General features: G+C 60.9%; 1 protein-coding gene across 11 annotated transcripts in view; it reads right to left on the bottom strand.

The window, feature by feature from the left end:
• Positions 1-20,854, bottom strand: part of CAMK2B (calcium/calmodulin dependent protein kinase II beta) — an 81,069-nt gene that overhangs the window by 24,791 nt on the left and 35,424 nt on the right. For all 11 annotated transcript variants that reach the window (XM_045494148.1, XM_045494151.1, XM_045494146.1 and 8 more), the window contains exons 3-5: positions 10,318-10,377; positions 5,565-5,619; positions 2,392-2,457 (exon numbers count right to left, since the gene is read on the bottom strand). In XM_045494148.1, coding sequence (XP_045350104.1) covers positions 2,392-2,457; positions 5,565-5,619; positions 10,318-10,377 — 181 coding nt within the window. The remainder of the gene's footprint in view (positions 1-2,391; positions 2,458-5,564; positions 5,620-10,317; positions 10,378-20,854) is intronic.

Here is a 20,854-nt window from a genome sequence, read left to right on the forward strand (position 1 = left end):
ACGTCTGCCACAGTTCCTGATGATGCCCACGGGTGGCCACCACGTGGACGTCCATGCCAGACTCTGCCAGGCCCTCCTGCCCGAAAACAAAGCAGCAGCACAAAGGTCAGGCGCGGGACACCCCAGGTCAGTGCAGGGCCGGTGCTCCCAGGAGAAGAGGCAGCTGGAGGCGTGTGGATTTTATCAGTGGGGCCAGCCGGAGGCATTCCCCAAGTGTCCCCTGCCCCCCTCGTCCCCTCCTCATAGTTGGGCTATGAGGAAGGCAGGCTTTGTGAGAGACACCTGGGCACCTGTGGGTGGGGTCTCTTCTGGGCCGGTTCCAAGGGGCCCCTGACACAGCGGAGCCCTCCACAACAGCATCCCCAAGAACATCTGCCCTCCGATGGGGCAGGAGAGGTCCACAGGAGTTGAGGGGTGGGGCTGATGGCTGGAGGAGGTGTTGGAGATGAGGCCAAGAGGCAGGCAGCAGGGGCAGATAGGTAAGGGAGGAGGTCTGAGGCCATAGGTGTTGGGGGGCCTGGGGTATGGGGTATGGGGAGTGCGACCTGGGGTATGGAGTGTGGGGCCTGAGGTGTGGGGTATATACTAGGATGTGGGGTGTGGGGCATGGGGTCAGGGCCTGGGGTATATGCTGGGATGTGGGGTGTGGGGCCTGGGGTGGGGGTCCTGGGGTGTATGCATAAAGTGTGGGGCGTGGGATGTGTGCACAGGGCATGTGCATGTGCATGGGGTGGAGACATGGGTGGGCACAGGGCACGGGAGGAGGGCACAGTGGGCAGGCTAGAGGGATCCAGGGGCCCCCAGCCAAGATATGGCTGCAGGCCATATCACCCCTCGGCCACGACTGTCCACTGCGGAATGCAGGGACGGGGCCAGGCCCCAGGCAGTAGTGGGTGCTGAGGCCAGTGAAGGCATACGACCTCCCTGGGAAAGCAGGCGGTACTGGAGGCAGAACTGGAAGGCAGTCCTCCTTGACCTTGCGCTGCCCCGGGGGGTGGGGGGGTGAGACCTGGTCTGGGGACAGCCTGCTGGGACCCTTCTGTCCTGGCCCCAGAGCCCCTCCCGCCCTGGCAGATGCCAGGACAATTGGGCCAGCAGGCAGGCACCCACACTTGGGAATTTCCCGCCCGAGCTGCTCTGAGGACAGGAGCACGGCTCCACTTCCTGCTTTTCTCGAAAGAGGGAAACGAGGGCTGCGTCTTCCTGCTCCTGAAGGGGATGGGCAACTCCCAGGCCCCTGGGCTCCTCAAGGAGCCTCCAGAAAGTGGCCTGTGCCCCGCCCTCTGCCCCTGGGCAGTCTGGCCGGAGGGGAAGCCCAGCCCAACCCTGGCTGTGACTGTGCCAGACCACCTGCCTGCAGCCCCCGGGGGTTTAGGGGGGACCTGCTCGCACCTTCTCACCAAGCCCAGGCCGTCACCAACGGGCAAGGTCGCCCATGGGTGCACAAGCAAGTCACAAAAAGCTACTTTTAAAAATAACATTCATTTTCTTGAATAGAAAAGTAATACATGTTCATTAAGGAAATTTTTAGGAACAGACAACACAAAAAATTAAAAATAAAAATCATCCATAGTTAAGTCCACGGCCTGGAGATGGGCACCATCCCCCTTTATCTCTGTCAAGTGAGTGTCTCCTGACCCTGACAAGCAGGGTGGGCGAGTGGCAGGGGAGCGGCCTCAGCACTCTTCAAGCTGAGATGCACAGTCAGGGTTCAGGGGGCATGCGGCCACCAGCATGGGCCACAGCAGGTCATGGGGCGGGGGGGTGGGGGTGGCGCAGCCTTGCAGGGAGGAGGGCCCTGCGGTCCCCAGCCTCGTGCCCAGATCACGGGGCCCCTCACCTGCTGTGCGGGCTGACCCCAGCAGGAAGGGCTGCCAGGGGCTACACAGAGGCTTCACGGGGAAGGAGCCAAAGTCCTTCCGTCCCTCCACACGGGGCCCTGGCTTGCTGCCTACCGCCCCTTGAAGGAGAGCCTGCAGATGTGTCCCGGAGGCTCGATCCTCCCCTGCTTCCCTTCCTGTCTGCGCCCCGGGGAGGACGGCACAGAAAGGGCTTCCTGCCTTGTCTTTGGAGAAGCGTTTGGAAACTGCCCAGCTCCTGGAGGAAGGCCTGCTGGGTGCCAGCCGTGGGCCACGGGCAGGGAGGGCATCCCGGGGAGGCCAGGAGGGGCCACCGTCACACGCTGCCGTCCGCTCTCTCCCTTCCAGCCACCCAGGGAAAGCACCCACTCTGTGGGCCCGCTCCTACCCCAGGAGATCTGGACTCCAGCCACGCCTCCGCTCTGCGGGAGGACACGCCGACTGCCCCCTGCTCTTGGAACCTGCTCAGCCCGCCTGGTGAGGCAGGGCTGGCAAGAGAAGAGGGTAGGGGGAGTGAGGGCTGCACACTCACCTGGCATCCGCCTCGCTGTAGTACTCTCTGGCCACGATGTCCTCGAAGAGCTCCCCACCTGTCACCCTGCAGGCAGAGCACACACAGGTCAGTCTGGAGACCCACTCACCCTCATCACTTCCATCGCTGTCACAGCCGCTGATGTCAACTCCTCTGGCTCGTCCTCCTCCTCCCCCTCCGCCTCCACCTTGTCCTCTTCCTCCTCCTTCCCCCTCCTCCTCCTTCACCTCATCCTCCTTCTCTTCCTCCCCCCTCCTCCTCCCCCTGCCCACTCATCCTCTTCCTCCTCCTCCCCTCCTCCTCCTCTTCCATCTCCTCACTATCCCCCTCTTCCCCCTCCCCCCTCCCCTCCATCCTCCTCCTCCTCCTGCCCGTCCCCCACCTCCTCCTTCTCGTCCTTCTCCTCCTCCTCCCTCCTAGGAGGATTCCACTATCACCACTTCCACCTTCACCCTATTGTCACCTAGGACTGACAGCTTACCGAGTCCTTATACGTGGCAGGATTTGACATTCGCAGCCCTGCTCCAGGACACAGCACAATCATGCTCAGAAAACCAAGTCTCAGATATCTAAGTGGTGCTCGCATAGCGGGCAGCACAGGAGTTTGAGCCAGGCCTCTGCAATATTCCCTGGGCTTTGTGACTCTAATTCCAGGCCTGAAGAGATCTGGCTCGTTCCTCACGTCCCCCAGAACCAGAGATGTGTCTCTTCACAGAGCAAGGGGCCAGAAGAGACTGTGTGTGGACCTGGCCTCCCTGGTGGGTGAGACCACAAGGTGTTCAAAGTCTGTCTAGGAAGAGAGTGGGATTTCTGCCCACACAGCCACTGTCTGCGTGTCCCTGCTCAGCGACTGTCCCTCAGGCCCTACCATCGGGATGAATACCCAGACAGCAGCCACTGCCTGCAGGGCCTCTGGGAACCCAGAAAGATGCCAGACAACCTGGGGTCTCTTGGGCTGGAAAACATGGTGTGGGCAGAAAGGTAACGACAATGGGGTGAGGGACACATACACAGGGAGCAGGGAGGAGCCATCCCTGGGTTCGCCCGAGCCCCTCACCTGGCTCAGCAGGCTCTGAGTCCATCAAAGGACTCTGCCCAGGCTTCCCACCCTCTGCAGCCACACCGGCCCTGGGGGCTGGGGGCTCTCCATCCACATTTCTGCTCTCATCGGGGCTCGTCATTGTGCCCAGTGCTCAGGGCTGTGGCCTGTGACAGGGGCACTGCTGGAGGGGTGACCCTGTCATGGCTGGGCTCTCCTTTAACAGTGGAGAAAAATGAAAACAGGACATGCTGGGTATTAGCATGCCCCCACTCCAGCTAGACGCCTGCCTCGCGAGCCCACTGGCCACTCCAATGACTCCGGGGGTGGGAGCATTTAGGGCCCCACTCTGCCACCAGGAGAGCCTGAGACTCAGAACCGGTGACCACCTAAGGGAGGCAGAACCCCGAGAACCCAGGAGAAACGACCTTGTTATCTCTCTACACACATGGCTCACAGGTCAGGCTCTGCAGACCCAGAGTCTAAACACAGAGCAAAGGCAAGAAAGCCACCAGGTACCGGCCAGGACCCAGCAGGAACACAGGGAGCCACCCTAGGGAGCCTCGCCCAGGGCTGGGGACAGGCCCTCTGAGTCCCTGTGTCCACTGGAGCCTATCTGTGCTGATGGGGACCTGGGGCCACGTGCTCCAGGGCCACAGGGCAGGGAGCTGGTGGCTGGGTGGGGGGTGGGGGGGGTGGCATCTCACGCTGTCCAGAAAGGACCTGATCCAGAGGCCAGCATCCCCTCCTGTCCTCCCTTTCTGCAGCTGGACAATGTGGCTGATTCTGAGCTGTCCCCAAGGCCTTGGTGACATTCCCAGGGTGGGAGCGGGGAGACCTGTCAACTCCTGAATCCATATGGCCTCCAAACTTGGGGACTCCTGAATGTGATGCCAACCCAGGCTCGAAGTGCTTCCCCAATTCTGGCACCACGGACCTGTCGAGGGTCTGCGGTGTGATGGGGGGGTTGTGGTGGGTGCTGGCAGGGCCTGCCCCTATTCTTCCCTGCTCCCGCCCCACCGGCCCCAGAAACAGCTGCCTGAGGCCCAGGGGCATCCTGGGTGCCCCAGAGCAGGGGCTTCAGCAGGGTCAGGAACTTGCAGACTTGCAGAACTTGCAGGCTTGCAGACCACAGAGGTCTGTGGGGCAGGCATGCGGGGCCCAGGCCCTTCCCCTACCCCACCCCCCTACAAACACCAGCCAAGTGCTTCTTGCTGGCCTCCCGTCGTGTGGGCCAAGAGATAAGAACCTCTAACATGTGCATGTGCATGCACACACATGCAGTTACATACACACGCACATGCACACACATGGATGCCGTGCCCTATTCTCTCTCTCCTTATCTGCTCCTGAATCACACCCACCCACCCGTCTGCCACCAGGGCCTGGGCAAGGCCACCCCCCAGCCCCATGGCCTCTACATTCCCTGCAAAAGAGGCAGGTGAAGCCGGCTGGGTCTGGGGCACACCGGGGTGACAGCAAGCCTGCCCCCTCTGCAGGGGTCACAGGACAGACTTCTGGGACACAGCCTCAGCCTGGCAGTGGCAGCTGTGTCCCCAGCCAGTGCTGGCCACCGGGGGGTACTGAGAGGTAACCAACCCCCTGCAGGGACAGGAGGACCCAGAGGAGGCTGAGAGCTCTCAGGCCCATCTGTCCTTTGAGGGAGGAGCAGCTCTCTGCGTGGAGGCACCCTGGCCATGCGGCAGTCCAGAGGCCACTAGGGGCCGCCCACAGCCTATGGCCCCTGCCCACCCAGGGCCCTGGTCCCCAGACACAATGACTCACAGACGCTAAATATAGCTGCGCGGTGGGAGCTGTCAGGGATGAGGATGAGCTCACTGCTCCTAAATGCAGCAGGAAGCGAGAGGCAGCCAGAGCCCCAGAAGCCTCCCCTCTTGGCCACTAGGCACGCACACACGTGCACACATGGGCTCACGGCTGCTGCACGCCCCCAGGAGGACCCAGCGGGCAGACGCCCCCTTGCGGGACCCGATGGTGCAAACAGGAGGCAGGGATGCTGGCGGGAAGGGAGGGGCCCGGGGGTCGGGGCCTGTCCTCCAGGGGCTGGGGAGGCCTCGGATCCCACCCCAGGAGCAGCCGTGGGGTGCCCCCCCCGCCCCCAGCTGGCACTTACAGATCAAAGACCAGGTAGTGGAACCCCTCTTCGGAGATGCTGTCGTGGAGACGCACTGTTGGGGCAGAAGAGGCCATGAGGGGCTCACCCAGCCTGGGACCCGCCCTTGCCACTGAGCCCCCCTCCACACCTGCCCAGACCCACCTTCCGCATGGAGGAAGCCCACCCGTCCTGACAAGGGCCTGGGTTGGATTCCCCACAGCCTGAGGCTGGGGCGCCCCCAGGTGGGCAGGCTACAGGGCAGAGCCCAAGGGCATCCACGGGGCCACTAGGTGTCTGCTGCCCCCTTTCCCCTGCCAGAGGGAGACTGAGGCCCCTCTCAGCAACCCCCCACTCCTGCCTAGGGTGCACACAGTAGCAGGAGGGGTGGGGCCACAGGGTGGAGGCTCCCTGGACCGGGCCCTGGAAAGGAGCCATTCACAGGGAGGTGCACAGCCTCTCGGGACAAGCTCGGGGAGCCCCACCAGGCATCACTGGCCAAAGCTCAGGCCCCGGATTCAGGCCTACCCCTCCTGCCTGGTCTGCCCCGTGTGCTCCCGGCCCGAGTGCTCCCAAGCCCGGGGTGTGCTGGCCAGAGGGCCCACTAGCGTTTGACGGGCGAGCCAGAGAGTGGACAGCAAGTTAGTGCTTCTCAGCCCAGGCGTCAACCACTCTGTCCTCTCTGTCCAGCTGGAGAAGCACTGAACGGCACACATTTCTAGGAATGGCTCATTGTGGACACGGCCCCTCATATGCCAACTTCTGCCCTCTGTGCTCCGGGAGCCTGCCTCGTGCAGACGCCACTCTCGGTGGGTGCGCCAGCCTGGGAGATGCTGCATAGAAAGGTTCAACTACCAGCTGGGAGACACACAGCTCCCGAGAGGTACACACAGCTCCCAGCAGTACAGGGACTGGGGCGTGGAACCCCGGGAGCTGCTCTCCTCTCCTGGCAGGGCAGGCCAGTGGTGCTCAAAGAGTGGGGCACAGCACATTCCCCCAGGTCGCAGCCCCTCCCTCATGCCCCTGCTGCTGCCCTAGTTCCTGACAGCCTGCAGGCCTCCTCTCTCCTTGGTTCCAATCCTCCCAGGGCCTGGCCAGGCCGTGTCTCTGTGCCAGGAAGCCCGAGCCGGCCGCGGCGGTGCTGACAGGGGCCAAAGCCCAGCACCAAGAGTGGACTCCGGCCCAAGCAGTTGGGGTGTCCAGGCTCTGGGGAGGGGGCCACACGCTGGCTCGGCGGGGGGGGGGGGGGGGCGGCTGCCCTCCATTTCAGGCTCTGTGTCTCCGCTCGAGGTCCAGCATCCAGCCTTCTCCCCGTCCTCACCATACTCATGAAGCCAGGTCCTCCAGGGCCCATGGCCTCCGCCTGCTGCCTGGGCTCAGTCACCCTTCCCAGGGACTACGGGGAGGCCTCGGGCCTCCACTACGGGGAGGCCCCTGCTGACCTCCCTCCTGCCCACACAGCAGCCCAGGACCCACTCCACCAGCCTGCTCTGCTTCTCCACAACACACAGCAGAGCCCTGCTCACTGCACCCTCCTCCCCAGACCCTCCTGTGAAAAAGGCGGGGTGAACAAGAGCTCACCTATTCCTGGCGTGGACTCAGCAAGGGGCCTCCTGAGCAGCCGCCTCTGCCCCCCACCACCCCCACTAAGCTCCAAGTGGAGAGAGAGGCCTGGGGGCCCCTGAAGGCAGCGCCCACTGAGGGACATTCCTGGGGTCCTTCTTGTCCTTCCCTGGGGGGGGCAGGGGTCCATAAAGCTGGGTGCTGCCCCCCAGTGCCGCTGAGAGGGGGGTTCCGCCTCCTTGCCCGGGAGACACTGGAGGGGCTCCGTGCGGAGTGCAGACTGTGTGCACATAGACACTCTTTTTTTAAAAACATTTTTAATGTGCAAAAATATTTTAATGGTTTAGAAAAATCAGACTGATTTGTGACAGAACTAAGTAAAGAGAGAACCGTCACTGAATCCTCTTAAAAACAGCAGGTAAACAACATGAGCAGGGTGCACGGTGACAAGAAAGTCGACGGCATCTAGAAACTGTGCTTGGACACGGAGGGCCGGGGGGATGCACCCAGGATGCTCCCCTCGCTGGGGCCCGGCACCTCCAGACCAGGGGACTCTCAGGGGGTCCCGCCACCCTCCCAGGCAGGCTCTGGACCCCCTCCCTGGACCCCTGTGCTGTCTGAGTTGGGAAGGCCCAGCCCAGATGTGTAACATCATGAGCTGCGGGCCCCAGGATCTGGACCCTGGAAACCTATCTCCTCCCCCCTGTCCAGGCAGGGAGCCCCCACAGTGCACTGTCCTCCATGGCCCCCACCTGCCCAGATCAGGGGTGAACCACCCAGCAAAGGAACTCAGTTCTAACCCCAGAAACCAGGCCTGAGGAGAGAGAGTCAATGTGCAGAGGGGAGGCTCTCTCCCTTCAGCCTTCCCCCAGCCTCCCCAAAGCCCCCAGCTCCACAAAGAAGGGCCTCAACACTGCACCTGCTCTCCACCTGACTCATCCTAGGGCCTGCTGGGCACTCCCCCACTTTACAGATGGGGAAACTGAGGCTCCTTCCCTCTCCTTCCCTCCCCTGTCCTCCCCACACCCTGGACACGACTGCTCCCTGAGTAAGCGGGCACAGGAAGGGGAGCCCCTCTCAGAGTCCCTGCCCTGCACCTGGCTTCCTCTCCCAGGGGCCAGGGGCACTTCTGTCTAGGGTGGGGCTGGGCAGACCCAGGCCAGGGAGCAAGGTGCTCCCCTCACCTCCCCCTGGAAGTCTGTCCCACTACCCCTCAGAGGGCCTCTCCCCAGTCTCAGCCATGCATCTACCTATTCTGGAATGTTCCATCTGCACCCCAGTGTCAGCCCTCCATCAGCCTGTTCTGGAATGTTCCAGATGAACCTGTCTCAGCCTTAACTCCCTGTGTTCTGGAATGTTCCCACAGCAGCCAGTCTCACCCTGTGTCTGTCTGTTCTGGAATGTTCCCTCTGCACGCATCTCAGCCCGGCCTCCCCAGTTTCTGGAATGTTCTAGCTTAACCTGTCTCAGCCCGGCCTCCCCCATGTTCTGGAATGTTCCCTCTGCACCATGGGCTCAGCTCTGACTCCTCCATGTTCTGGAATGTTCCCTCTGCACAGTTCTGCCCTGTGTTCTGGAATAAAGCTGCTACGAGGACTTCCGGGACTGATCAGGAACAACATGGGGCATCTAGGCAGGGCAGGGTGACATTTTGTGAAGTGTCTCAGAACACCAACCGGAAGAACACCTGGGTCCTCCCTTCTTAAGAGGGGATTCGTGAAAATTGCTCAGAGTGGTGACCTGCCCTCAGCTGGTGCTCAGAGGATGCAGGGGAGGCACTGGCAAGGAAGGGGTGTGGGTAGAGTTGGCAGGGTGGTGCTATCTACCAGGAGAACGAGGACAGAGGGAGAGAAGTGCCTGGCATCTGGCCCAGGTACACAGAGGACAACAGCTGGGGTGGTTGGAGATCGGGCTGAAGCCCACCACTCGCCCAAACATCCCCTACCCTCTGTCAGTGAGGACTGGGCTGGGGTCCCTATGGACACCTGCGTCACAATCACTTGACAGGCTGGTGAAAGTCCCCATTCCTGGGCCGCCCCAGGCCCGAGTCAGGCTTCCTGGTGGCGGGGCGGGACCCTGCATGCCAGTGGGTCCAACACACTCACCTTCAGAATCTGGAAGTAAAAGCACACGGGCCCAGGCCCAGGGCTGCAGGAGCCCACAGGCACAGGGGCACAGGGGCTGCCCGGGAAGTGGGGGGATTTGCCTCCCCACCCCTCCCACTGGTCCGGGCCGGCTGGAGAGACCCAACACCCTGCAGAGCCACAACCAGTGGTGGAGGGCCCCCAGGACCAGCCCTAAGGCCTGGCGAGGCTTCCTGGGGCCTCTTGGGCCTCCACAAGGCTGAGGGCCTGGTCTGGGGATGGTTCCCAAACTGGCTGCCCCTCACCACCTGCTGTTCTTACAGAGTCCTGGGCCCCGTCCTGGAACAACTGAACCAGAATCATGGCAGGAGGGGCCCAGGACTCCACCCAGACAAGCTCCCAGGTGTCCCTGAGGTGGCACACCCAGAGTCCCCTCCGTGCCTCCTGGCTGTATCCCAGAGGGAGCTCCAACTCCCTAAAGGGCCAGACTCGGAAAAGGACAGGCAGGTGCACACACATCCCTGCTCCACAGAGCAGCAAGCAGAGGCCACACTCGAGCCACGCTGGTGAGGGAGTGGCGGTCGAGTGGCCGGCTGACTCCAGGGTCTGCGGCCCCAAAGCCATACCACTCACGGGAGACGTGATCTGGGCTTGCAGGGCAAAGGGCGTCCATTCCCCCAGGCTCCTGGGGCTCTGCGCCCCTGCCGGGATCAACGCCCCAGGTCACAGCACCAGAGACCGGCAGGAGTGGGCAGCAGTTCTCCAGAACCAGACCTTGGACCTCGGGCCAGGACTGCGCCTGCTATGGTCTCAGAGATGTTCCCGATGTTTTTCTTTTTAATCAGGCTGCCTCGTGGCTCTCCTGAAGCCACAGAATGTTCTCACCAGAATCACACACAACTCAGGGTTACAGAGTGAGGGGAGGGGACCTGTCCAGGCAGAGCTCCTGCAAGGGGCTGCCCCGAACCCCCAGAATCTGACGTTTCCAGGGGCCTCAGGGTAGGACACGTCTATAGAGAAGGAAAAGGGGACCTTCTGGTGACTCTGCAAGTCCGATCGTTGGGGGAGGAAGGCTGCTGGCTGGAGGAGCAGAGAGGGGGGTCCCGGCCCCTCAGGGGGCTGCTCACCAATGTTGGAATGCTTCAGAAGGCGGCAGATTCGAGCCTCTCTCTCCAGCTTCTGGTGATCTGGGGACAGAAAGCAACACGGTATAACCTTGTGCCCCAGCAGCCTATGCCCGGCACTGCAGAGACGGCCGGGTGCCGGACACACTCTCGGCAGCGAGGACATGCCACCACCTTCTGCCCGCAGAGCTGACGTGTCAGGTTGTGCCCCTGTCCCCGCAGGGGTCCTGTGGCAGCGCTGGGGCAGGAAGAGGCTGCCAGGTGTTTCCAGCTCGAGGCTGTGGGCGGAGGCGGGAGCCCCAGGTGGTTCAGGAAGAGAAGCACAGAACTGAGGGCACCAATTTCATCCTTCACTTGTTTGTCCTAATTCCAAACTCTGCGGAGCCTCCACTAAAGTCCAGTGTGCTCTTCAGCGGCGGCCGTGGGGCTGGCGGGGCGACGCTGTCCACCGTTGGGGTCAGCGTGGGCCTCGGCAGGATTTCGGGGACCATCTAGGGCTGCACAGATCCCCAGAACACAGGCCCGGGACTGTGATGGCCAAGGTGTGTTGACGCTGCCATGGCAGCTGAGTCCAGGCCCAGGGGGAGCTCGCCATGGGCAAGAAGCAGCCAGAACGAGCCCCTGGGAGCCCTCCCTGCCCACCCCCCCAACTCACAGCCAGGGCTTCAATTCTAGAGGCTGCCCCTCTAAGGACTAGGCAGTTCATCAGAAATGTTCTATTTCAGGGCGCCTGGGATTCAGTCCGTTGAGCATCTGACTCTTGGTTTCGGCTCAGGTCACAATCCCAGGGTGGTGTGATCAAACTATGAGTCAGGCTCCACACTGAACGTGGAGCCTGCTTAAGATTCTCTCTCTCTCTCTGCCCCTCTCCCTCAATTGTGCGTGCTCTCTCTCTAAAATAAAAATAAAGTTAAAAATAAAAATATAAAAGGGCGCCTGGGCGGCTCAGTCGGTTAAGCATCTGACTTCGGCTCAGGTCAGGATCTCGCGGTTCATGGGTTCGAGCCCCACATCGTGCTCTGTGGTGACAGCTTGGAGCCTGGGGCCTGCTTCGGATTCTGTGTCTCCCCCTCTCTCTGCCCCTCCCCTGCCTGCGCCCTGTCTCTCTCTCAAAAATAAACATTAAAAAAATAAAAATAAAATAAAATAGAAAAGAAATGTTCTATTTCAGACAAACAGATGTTACCAGAAAAAATTTTAAAGTTAATGGAGATTTCAATAGCAAAATACTGGAAAAACCCGTGTTTCCGTTGTCTAGAGAATGCAGCATCAATGTCGCTACAGTCATACAACACACATCAACGTGTGCACACCACCCCAACACCAGGCTGAGTGAAAAAGCCACTTATAAAAGAAGACCTACAATGCACTTTTATTCACCGAGGTCAACACTCACAGGTCACTGGGCACACATGTGTGGCCTAACTGTCAAGAAAGGCAAGGGATTTCCAAGTTCAGGATGGCAGCTGTCTCAGTGTGGGGCGTGACTGGGGAGGGGGGGCCGGGGGGACCAGGGGTCCTGACCCCCCACTCCAGCCCTGTACATGCTGAGCCCCTCAGAGCAAGGGTCTGGGGAGCACACGACCATGCCAGACAACTGCCTGATTCATCAGGACTCCAGGCAGCACCCGCCTGCAGGGCGCAGTTAACGGGCTAAGTACACAGGGTCCTTGGAGGCAGGAAGGCCGCTGTGCAGGCCTCCTCAGACCTGCCAGGCCCTGGGCCATGCGACAGTGGGGAGCCAGGAGGGGCAGGACAGTCCTGAATGCGGACACACCTGCAAACACGCAAGTGTCTTTCCTGAGCGGGACGGTCATGCCCGCAGACAGACACCTCTGGCAACGACTCAGGTCCAGCCGGCCCTCCCCCCTCCCAGCACTCAAGCCTCCAGAGATGCTAACACCGCCCTGCCCTGCCCACCCGGCACCCACCTGCCCGTCCGGGCGCCCAGCCCTGGGGCGACGCTGGCGGAACCACAGGGACAGACCCTGCCCCCCACTCCCTCCCTCATGTCCACACCCAGCGAGCCCTGGCGGGAGCTGAGCACCTACCCACAGACAGCGGGCACTGGAAGCAGTCTAGGCATCACCACTGGGGGGATGAATCAAACATGCTTGTAACAGAACACACGCAGCATGGATTCCACTCCCCGGTCTGTGTGCGGCTCAAAATGAGGCAGCGATAACAGAACTGGGGCTGGGGCTCCCTGGACCTGAGGCCCACCTCTGGAGGGCAGCAGGGAAGGGGCTGTGGCCACAGCCAGGGGCTCGCTCCCCCTTAGGCCAGTGGGAGGGCTGACGGGGTCTGGGGGGGCATCATGGCTTTGTGTTGTCTTTCATAGGGTTTTCTTTTTCTTTTTCTTTTTTTTCATTTTGTTTTTTTACATTTATTTATTTTTGAGAGACAGAGAGACACAGCACAAGTGAAGAGGGGCAGAGAGAGAAGGAGACAGAATCCAAAACAGGCTACAGGCAGGCTCTGAGCTGTCAGCAGAGAGCCCGACGCGGGGCTCGAACTCACAAACTGTGAGATCATGACCTGAACCGAAGTTGGACGCTCAACTAACTGAGCCACCCAGGCGCCTCTCTTTTTCTTTTTTTTAAGTGTATTTTATTTTGAGAAAAACAGAGCATGAGCGAGGGAGGGGGAGAAAGAGTCCCAAGCCGGCTCCACACTGTCAGCAGAGCCTGACATAGGGCTTGAACTCATGAATGTGAGATCATGACCTGAGCCCAAACCAAGAGTTGGACACTTAACTGACTGTGCCCCTAGATGCCCCTATAGGATTTTTTCTTAAGTTACTATGCTGAACATTTTTCTTTTTTTTTTTTTTTTTTTCAACGTTTATTTATTTTTGGGACAGAGAGAGACAGAGCATGAACGGGGGAGGGGCAGAGAGAGAGGGAGACACAGAATCGGAAACAGGCTCCAGGCTCTGAGCCATCAGCCCAGAGCCCGACGCGGGGCTCGAACTCACAGACCGCGAGTTCGTGACCTGGCTGAAGTCGGACGCTTAACCGACTGCGCCACCCAGGCGCCCCATATGCTGAACATTTTTCAAACCTAGAGAAAAGCTGCAAACAGTGAAGTCTTCAGAAAATGCACATTTGTATAATTGGTCCTTCTGTGTGCACACGCTTACTTTTTCTGAGGGTTTGACAGAAGCCACATTAGGCATCCTTTTACCAGGGGACACAAGGTGTGCACTGTGTATGTGTAAGAGCAAGAACATCGTGCTGCATAATCTCGGCGCACGCACCCCGTGCATACCCCATGCAGCAGGTCGAACGCCGGTGCAGACCTCGAATCTAACCTACAGTCCACATCCTGGTTTTGCCAACTGTCCCAGTAATGTTTGATCTAACCTCACCCCCTAAATGTGGATGCAGCTCAGAAGCCAGTCCACGTGTGGGTGGGCCAGAGCAAAGCTCGGGGCAGAGAGAGCTCGGGAGGGTTAGGGTGGTGGGAGCTGGGGCAGTTCCCTCTGGAAAAAAATGCCAGATTTGGGTCAGACATAAAAATCAGGAGGAAAATGCAGGTGGGAACCCACCTGTGGGAAGTAGGTAACTCAGAGGCTGCATTTCATTACTGAAAGCTGTATCCAAGGGCAAAGCTCCATCCACGAGACGGACTGGTTCCCGGGCACATCTGGGCAGATAAATTATTTGTGTGGCCAGGAGAGGAAGCTTGCCTGCCCGGGCCCACATGCCAGCGGTCCACCCCATGGCCACAGCAGGTGTCCGACCCTCCTGGCTGGCCCCCTTCAGGATCAGGTCAGCAACACGGGGCCAGGAGAGGCCTGATGCCACGCCGGTGACAACACGCGATGCAGGAGAGCCCCAGTGCACATGCCACATCCAGTCAGTAACAGCACGGTCCCCCAGGAGGCAGAATTATGGGCTTATAGTCTCCCTGATGTCGACAACGATCTTGTTACTTTCATAATTAGGCAAAATATTGTTTTTATAAAAGGGTTTGATCCTGTTTCCAACGGGCACAAAGCCACTAATGCAACGAGGGCACATCGTGAAAACCAGCCATGGGAACACCCACCCTGAAGTGAATGGACCGTCCAGGACAGGCAGGCAGCCGTGGGAGAAAAGCCAACCCCCTAACCCTGCCCACGGCCCTTGATTTCTTCCCACAATGTTGGGAAAGTTGTTTCTTACCTTCCAGATGAATGTCCTAAACCCCATCTTGGACATGGGGACGTGAGTCAAATTTAAGCCAGTCGGGTTCACCAGAAGCCCAGCCCGGCTCTAAACCGTCAGCTGGAGCCTTGAAGGACACCTGCAGGCCACCCCTCCTGCAGGCAGCAGGGTGTGGGATGGGCCAGCCACCCTGAACCAGCCCTGAGATGCCCTGCCCGGGGCCCTGCCCCCCTCCTGACCATGCTCACCGCAGGGACTTCCTGGCTGGGCAGACAGCAAGCTACCCCAGGAGGGGCTCACTAGGCACCGGCCAGGGCTGTGGGGCCTGCAGCATCTGAGTGACCAGGCCAGCCTTGAGACCAGGCACAAAGCTCGACAGAGTCCCCCCAGGGCTGTGGCCAGGTGTCCTGAGTGTCCAGGGCACCCGGAGTTGCCCTGAGGCCTAGCACCTGCTGCTTGGAGCCCCACTGCCTCGGCCACAGAGGTTAGCATTTTGTTATGGAATGACGGCACATGTCACAGAACAAACACAGTACCCATTGTGCAGCTTGTGGGTTGAGAGAACCCCAGGAATCCGCCCCACTGACACCCCACGCGTTCAGCCCACTCTCTCCAGTCTTCCATGTCAGACTCGCCTGCATCAACCCCACGCATGCACCTCCAGGAACTGCACTTTGAGGTCATGTTCCAGGGGAGGGTCTGGGGGTGACTTATAAACAGGATGGGGACAGAAGGGGGGGCATAGAGTGAGGGAATAGGCCAAGCTCCCCCAGCTTCTGGGAACCCCAGTCCCTCTGCCCTTTTCCCACCTGAGGACCCAAGGCCAGCTCTGACTGCATCCTGGGGACACACACAGCTCCCGGGTCACAGGGAGCAGGTGCAGCAGTGCCATGAGCCCTGGGGACAGAGGAGGCCCTGATGCCGCGTGCGAGAGTCTCGAGGGGGACCCCACACCAGAGGGAGGTTCTGGAGGAATGTGCGTTCGTGGGGCAAGATGCGATTCTCACAGCTTCTGACGCGGAACCCTGCAGGGGACTCCTGGGCTCAGCCGTCTCACCTTGTAAACGCTCGCACGTCTTACGCGGAGACAAGCCCAAGTGCGTGCGGGCCAGTCCTGGAGCGTTTGCTCCCGTGAGGGGGGCACTGGGCTGCGCTGGCAGAGGAGGAGCACCCCAGCAATGAAGCACAGCGTTCCTTCACGTCCGCGGGAGAGCGAGTCACACAGAGCAAAGCCAAACCGACACACTGACTGGGCAGTCGTCCCCTGCTGCCGGCTGCCCAAAATCCAACGACACGGATGCCAGCCCCCTGGCTGATTCCACCGCGCCCTGTGTGCCAGGCCCGTGCTGCCCCCGTGGTGCCCCCGAGCTGGGGGGCTGGGGGCCAGGAAGGGGGGGGCTGAAGTGGAGCCCTGCACACCCCACGCGGGGACAGCAGATCCCAGACCCCAGCAGCCCCCGGGAGCGAGGAAGAGGCGGGGGCTGCTCAGGGCAGTCACTGGGCCCTGCCGGGGACCCACCACCATGAGGGAGATGGACAGGGGCCCCAGGGGCAAGAAGAGACAGGCGCCTGCCACACAGCCACACTCGGGCACTGCCTGTGCCACATACACGATGGGCCTTCACCGTTTCACAACAGCACCCCGAAGAATGGCAGTGGGGGACTGAAGCCAGCTCCCTACCCACCACACGGCCCTGGCCATGGCACACACCAAGGACCCCAAGTGGGGACTCCCCATGACAGGGTCCCCCAGGAGGGATCTCCCCAGGTGGGGTCTTCTCCCCCAGGCAGGGGTCCCCCCCAAGGTGGGGGCACCCCAAGATGAGTGAGGAGGCTGAGGGCAGTGGGAGGGTGCTCCCAAAGTGGGAGAGGACATTCGTGGGCCCCGCAGTGTGAGCGGCAGTCAGGGTCCAGGAAACAGGTGCACAGAGACACTCAGTGTCCCCAAGGCCAGGACTCGACTCCAGGCTGGGGGCTCCTCAAGGCCCCCTCAGGGACGCAGCCCCCCAGCCCTGACACTATCCACCATACTTCCCACCCCCGCCCCATCCCCACCTGCTCCCTGGCTGTGGGTGACTCAGAGCAGAGATGGGGGCGCAAGGAGAAGGAGGACAGGAGGGACGTGGGTGGGCGCCTGGCCCCTCGCCAGCTGCCAGGAGCAGCAGCAGAGCTGTGGCAGGCAGAAGGACACCCGCAAGGCAGTGGAGCGGGTAGAGGAGGGATGGAGGGGGAAACGGGCCCACCTGGCGGGAGGAGCTGCCAGTAGCCTCCCCAGGCTTGGCCCAGGACGGATGAGGCCACCTCTTGGGAAGTAGGGAACAGCTGCCAGTCGTACTGGATGGAACATGAAATCCCACAGGGAAAGTCTACACAGCCCGGCAGGCAGCGGAGGCTCGGAGGGCGGCCCCTGGACCCCCAAGGACTCCTGGGACAGGACAGGCAGGCTGTATTCACTAGGGAGCCCCGCCAGCACAGGGGTCCATTGGCCTCCTTGGCCCCCCTCCCCCCGCCTGGAGGATGGCCTGGGGACACAGGGACAGCAGGGCCAGGAGGCTGGGACACATCTGCCTGAGGTCATAGGCCACGGCAGCTGCTGCCCAGGATGCCCCACCAAATCCAGCAGCTCCTGGACAGAGCTTGTGGGGATCTGTGTCAAGGTCAGGCCCCTGCCTCAGGGTCACCATCCACTTCTGCATGGACACAGGAAGGTCCACCGAGGTCCCAGGAAAGGAAAATGGCCCGCCCTTGGGCTGTAGAGTGTGGGAGTGTGTGTGTGGTCTGGCCCCAGAGGGAGACATGGAACAGTGCTGGGTGGGGCACACATAGGGGTGGGCAAAGTCACGGGGCTGCCTTGTTGGCTGGGGGCCATGCACCAGCCAGAGACAGAGCCCCCGGGAGGATGCTGGGTGCTGACCACCTCAGGTGACTTGGGGGAGCCACAGCCTTTGGTGGGGGGGCGGGAACTCCCTGGTCGCACCCTGCACCCAGCCTGGGACTCCGCAGGGCCTGGGGCTGCTCAGGCTTCTGCTCCCTCCAGGGCAAACCAGCAATGAACCCAGACCAGTATCATCAAGCTGGGGGACTGCCTGTGTGCCAGCCTCTGGTGGCCACGGGGACGCTGGACCTGGGGCCCTGAACCAGGCCAGGCCTCGCTCTGAGCCCGTTTCCTACATGTGAAAAGGGTGGGGAGGTCCCAAGAGAGGCCTCGACAGAGAGGAGACCCCAGCCCACAGCCCCTACTTCCACCCCTCCCCCATCGTGCCCTGCAGAGCTGGGCACCTGGGCTGTTTTTCCCACTTCCCTCCTCCTGCCCCACCAAAGGAGACATCCTGGCAGGTGTCCCCGTTCTCCTAGCCGGTGGCTTCTGTTCTTGGGAGGCAGGAAGAATGTGTGCCCCAGGGGACTGGCTGCACTAGGCCCTGGGACACCTTTGGGAGGCTCCTCCACTTCACTGCCAACCATCTCCACACCTGTACTATCACATCGCAACAGGGAGCTTTCTAGAACCTCAGGAGGCCCACGGATACCCACATCACACATCACTCTGCACACAGGCCAAACAGTGTTCCAAACATCAACCCTGGAACTCTCGTGTCCTAAGTTCTCAAGGTCGCGCGCACCGCGGCCAGGGAAACTGGGCCGGCAACCCAGTGGCTCTGAGCCTCTGTCCTGGGCATTCACACCTCCAGAGTCCCTGGGAGGGCTGGGTGGCCTGGGGAAGGATGTGTCATGGAAGATGGGTGAGTTCTGAGCACCTGCTGACACTGGTGTCTCTGACCTTGGCCTTGTCCCGGGAACAACATCCCATTGGCTGTCGGGAGGACATTGCTTTCCGGGAGGATTCAAAGTCGGGGCTTCCACAGCTTGGGCCTGCTGACGGGACTCATGGGGCTGGGACACATGACCAAGGCAGCCAAACCCAAGAGGCCTCGCATGGTCCTCCTGGTCCCCCCCAGATTAGCACCTCCTGTCTGCTCTGCACAGACCCCTGACTCTGCCGGGGGCTTCCCACAAGGTAGGGCTGCTACAGTTACCCCAACTTTCAGATGGGGTGTGGGGCACAGGGAGGCTGGGGGTGCGGCTGGGCTGCACGGGGTGGGGGGCTGGAGCCTGAGCCCGAGTGGGGGCAGCAGCAGCGGAGGGCCCCCCACCTTGTGGTGTTTCTTGTGATGGTGCTGCCACCATGGCTGGGTGCCGGCAGAGTGACAGAGATGAAGAAAGCTCCCATTGCAGACTTCTGTGCGTGTTTTGTTTTAAAACGGCAACTGGGCACCCAGCAATTAGTGTGCCAACATCAGGCAGCTGCCCCACCCCGCCAGGGCGTCCGTGCCATCCTGCAGCTGCCATGGGGACAAAGACAAGCCACCGGGCCCCACCCACACGGCAGCACTAAGGCCTCTGAGCTGTTTGCAGGCCACGTGGGTCCGTGTGGCAGCTGGGCCCCCAGAGCCCACCCTCCCCACCTTCGGCTGGCCCCCCGCTGCACAGAGGCCTTCCTCACTCCTTCCTCAGGCTGGGGGCCACCACCCAACAGGAGCTGCAGCCCAGCTGTGCAGCAAGGCCAGAAACTGAGGCCCCAATGTCCAGTGTCACCTAGCTGTGGGCTTCCTGCCCCCTCTGCTCCCAGGTGAGGTCCCCCTGCCCCACGGCCACTGTCCCAGGCAGGCCAGGCACGGTGCCCTCCTACCCCCTGCCAGAGAATAATTATTCACTTAGAAGTTGACCATGTCCCACAGCGGGGGCGGGGGACACCCCATCTCCTGTCACTGTGAAGCCTGCCTCCCACAGTCCAGGCCGCTCACACTGTTCCCAAGTGTGCCCCACGTGCCCGGGTGACATGCAATGTCCCCCCTGGGCTCTGAGCCGCTGTAATATAGGCTGCCGTCTGCCTGACCGTCCAGGGTCAGCGTCCTGTTTGCTTATGCCCATGACCCTCGGGCAGGGCCCCCACCCTCACCAGTAGTGACTTTCCTTGGAATCCTCAGTTTCAGTGACCGTGAAATGGGTCACTGTCAACTTCCAGAACAGTAGGGCATGGTGACATAGGAGCTCCCCAGTGACCACCTCCTTTCCTGCTTCCTTCCACAGCCTGGGGGACCGCAGGTGCTATTGGGCAGGGTCTCATCACAGCCCACCCCCAACAGCACCTGTGATGCTTCCTGGGCACCACCCCGGGGACGTGCTCTCGACAGTGAACAGAGGCCGAATGCCTTCCACACTAGGGCATGGCCCCAGATGCTGCACAGCTCGCCCGCCACCGTCCTGCTCAAAGGCGAGGCCCAGACTCTGCAAGGCCTCTGAGACCCGCTGAGCTGGAGGGTTGGGGCCAGAAGGCTGCGGCCACACTGGCCAGAAAAGGCCTTTCTGACCCTGCACCCACCTCCAGGGGGTTCTTGGTGCATGTGGGGCGGGCAGGATGGCGGTGAGGACCCCTTCAGATTTGGGGAGCGGCAGACAGGCCTACAGCCCCTCCCTATAACCCTGGCCAGCCTCCTCACCCTCTCCCAACCCTCCACAACCCAAGGGGGGTGAGCCCTGCGACTGCCTGACACCACTCAGGCCTCAGGTCAGCAGGTCCCAAAGCCCCTGGGATGGACTCAGCTTTCACAAAGGCAGCCACACCCCAGAATCACTGAACCCCAGAACGAGCAGGAGGGCCAGGCTCTCCACCTCATCACCTGCGAGGCCCCAAGAATGGGCCAGGGTGTCCAAAAGGACCCCCACTGGCACAGCCTGGCCTCTACACCTTGTCTGCTCCTGCCCTGGACCCTTCTCCCTCCTTCCCGCCCCCATTTTTCCAAAACTCTGACTTCACCTACTCAGTTGATGAATTAATCACAAAGACCTATTCTTTCAACAGCTCTGTTTGGTATTGCTTGATGAATCAGAGAATGTCCAGTTAAATTTGAATCTCAGATAACCAACAAGAATTTTTTAGCACAAGTACGTCCCAAATTCAGATAAACAACAAATAATTTCCTAGTGCAAGCCCCATTCAGTTTGGGCTGAGTTTGTATTCAGTTTTTCATGGTCTATTTGAAATTCAAATTTACCTGCTAAATCTGGCAACCCCGCCTGTCCCCTCTCCTCCTCTGACTGGGGAATGAGGGTCCCCTGGCCCCAGGTCCTCTTGCTACTCCCCCCTCACTTGCACAGGGGGCCCCCAATTCCGCATTAACCCAAGTCCCTGCAACGGAACTTCAGGAGATGGGGCTGTGGAGGGGGAAGGCCCAGAGGAGAGCTCCTCCTTCCCACCCACCCTCCAAATCCCTGGGGCGACCCTCTACAGCGCAGGGTCCCTGGGGAATCCCCACGTGAGGGCAGAATTGGCTAAAAGTTGGTTGGGAGTCTGGGACATACTTACTCTAAAAAAAATCACTGTGTATCTG

The sequence above is a fragment of the Leopardus geoffroyi genome, chromosome A2 (genome assembly GCF_018350155.1).
Source record: "Leopardus geoffroyi isolate Oge1 chromosome A2, O.geoffroyi_Oge1_pat1.0, whole genome shotgun sequence".
Taxonomy (NCBI): Eukaryota; Metazoa; Chordata; class Mammalia; order Carnivora; family Felidae; genus Leopardus; species Leopardus geoffroyi.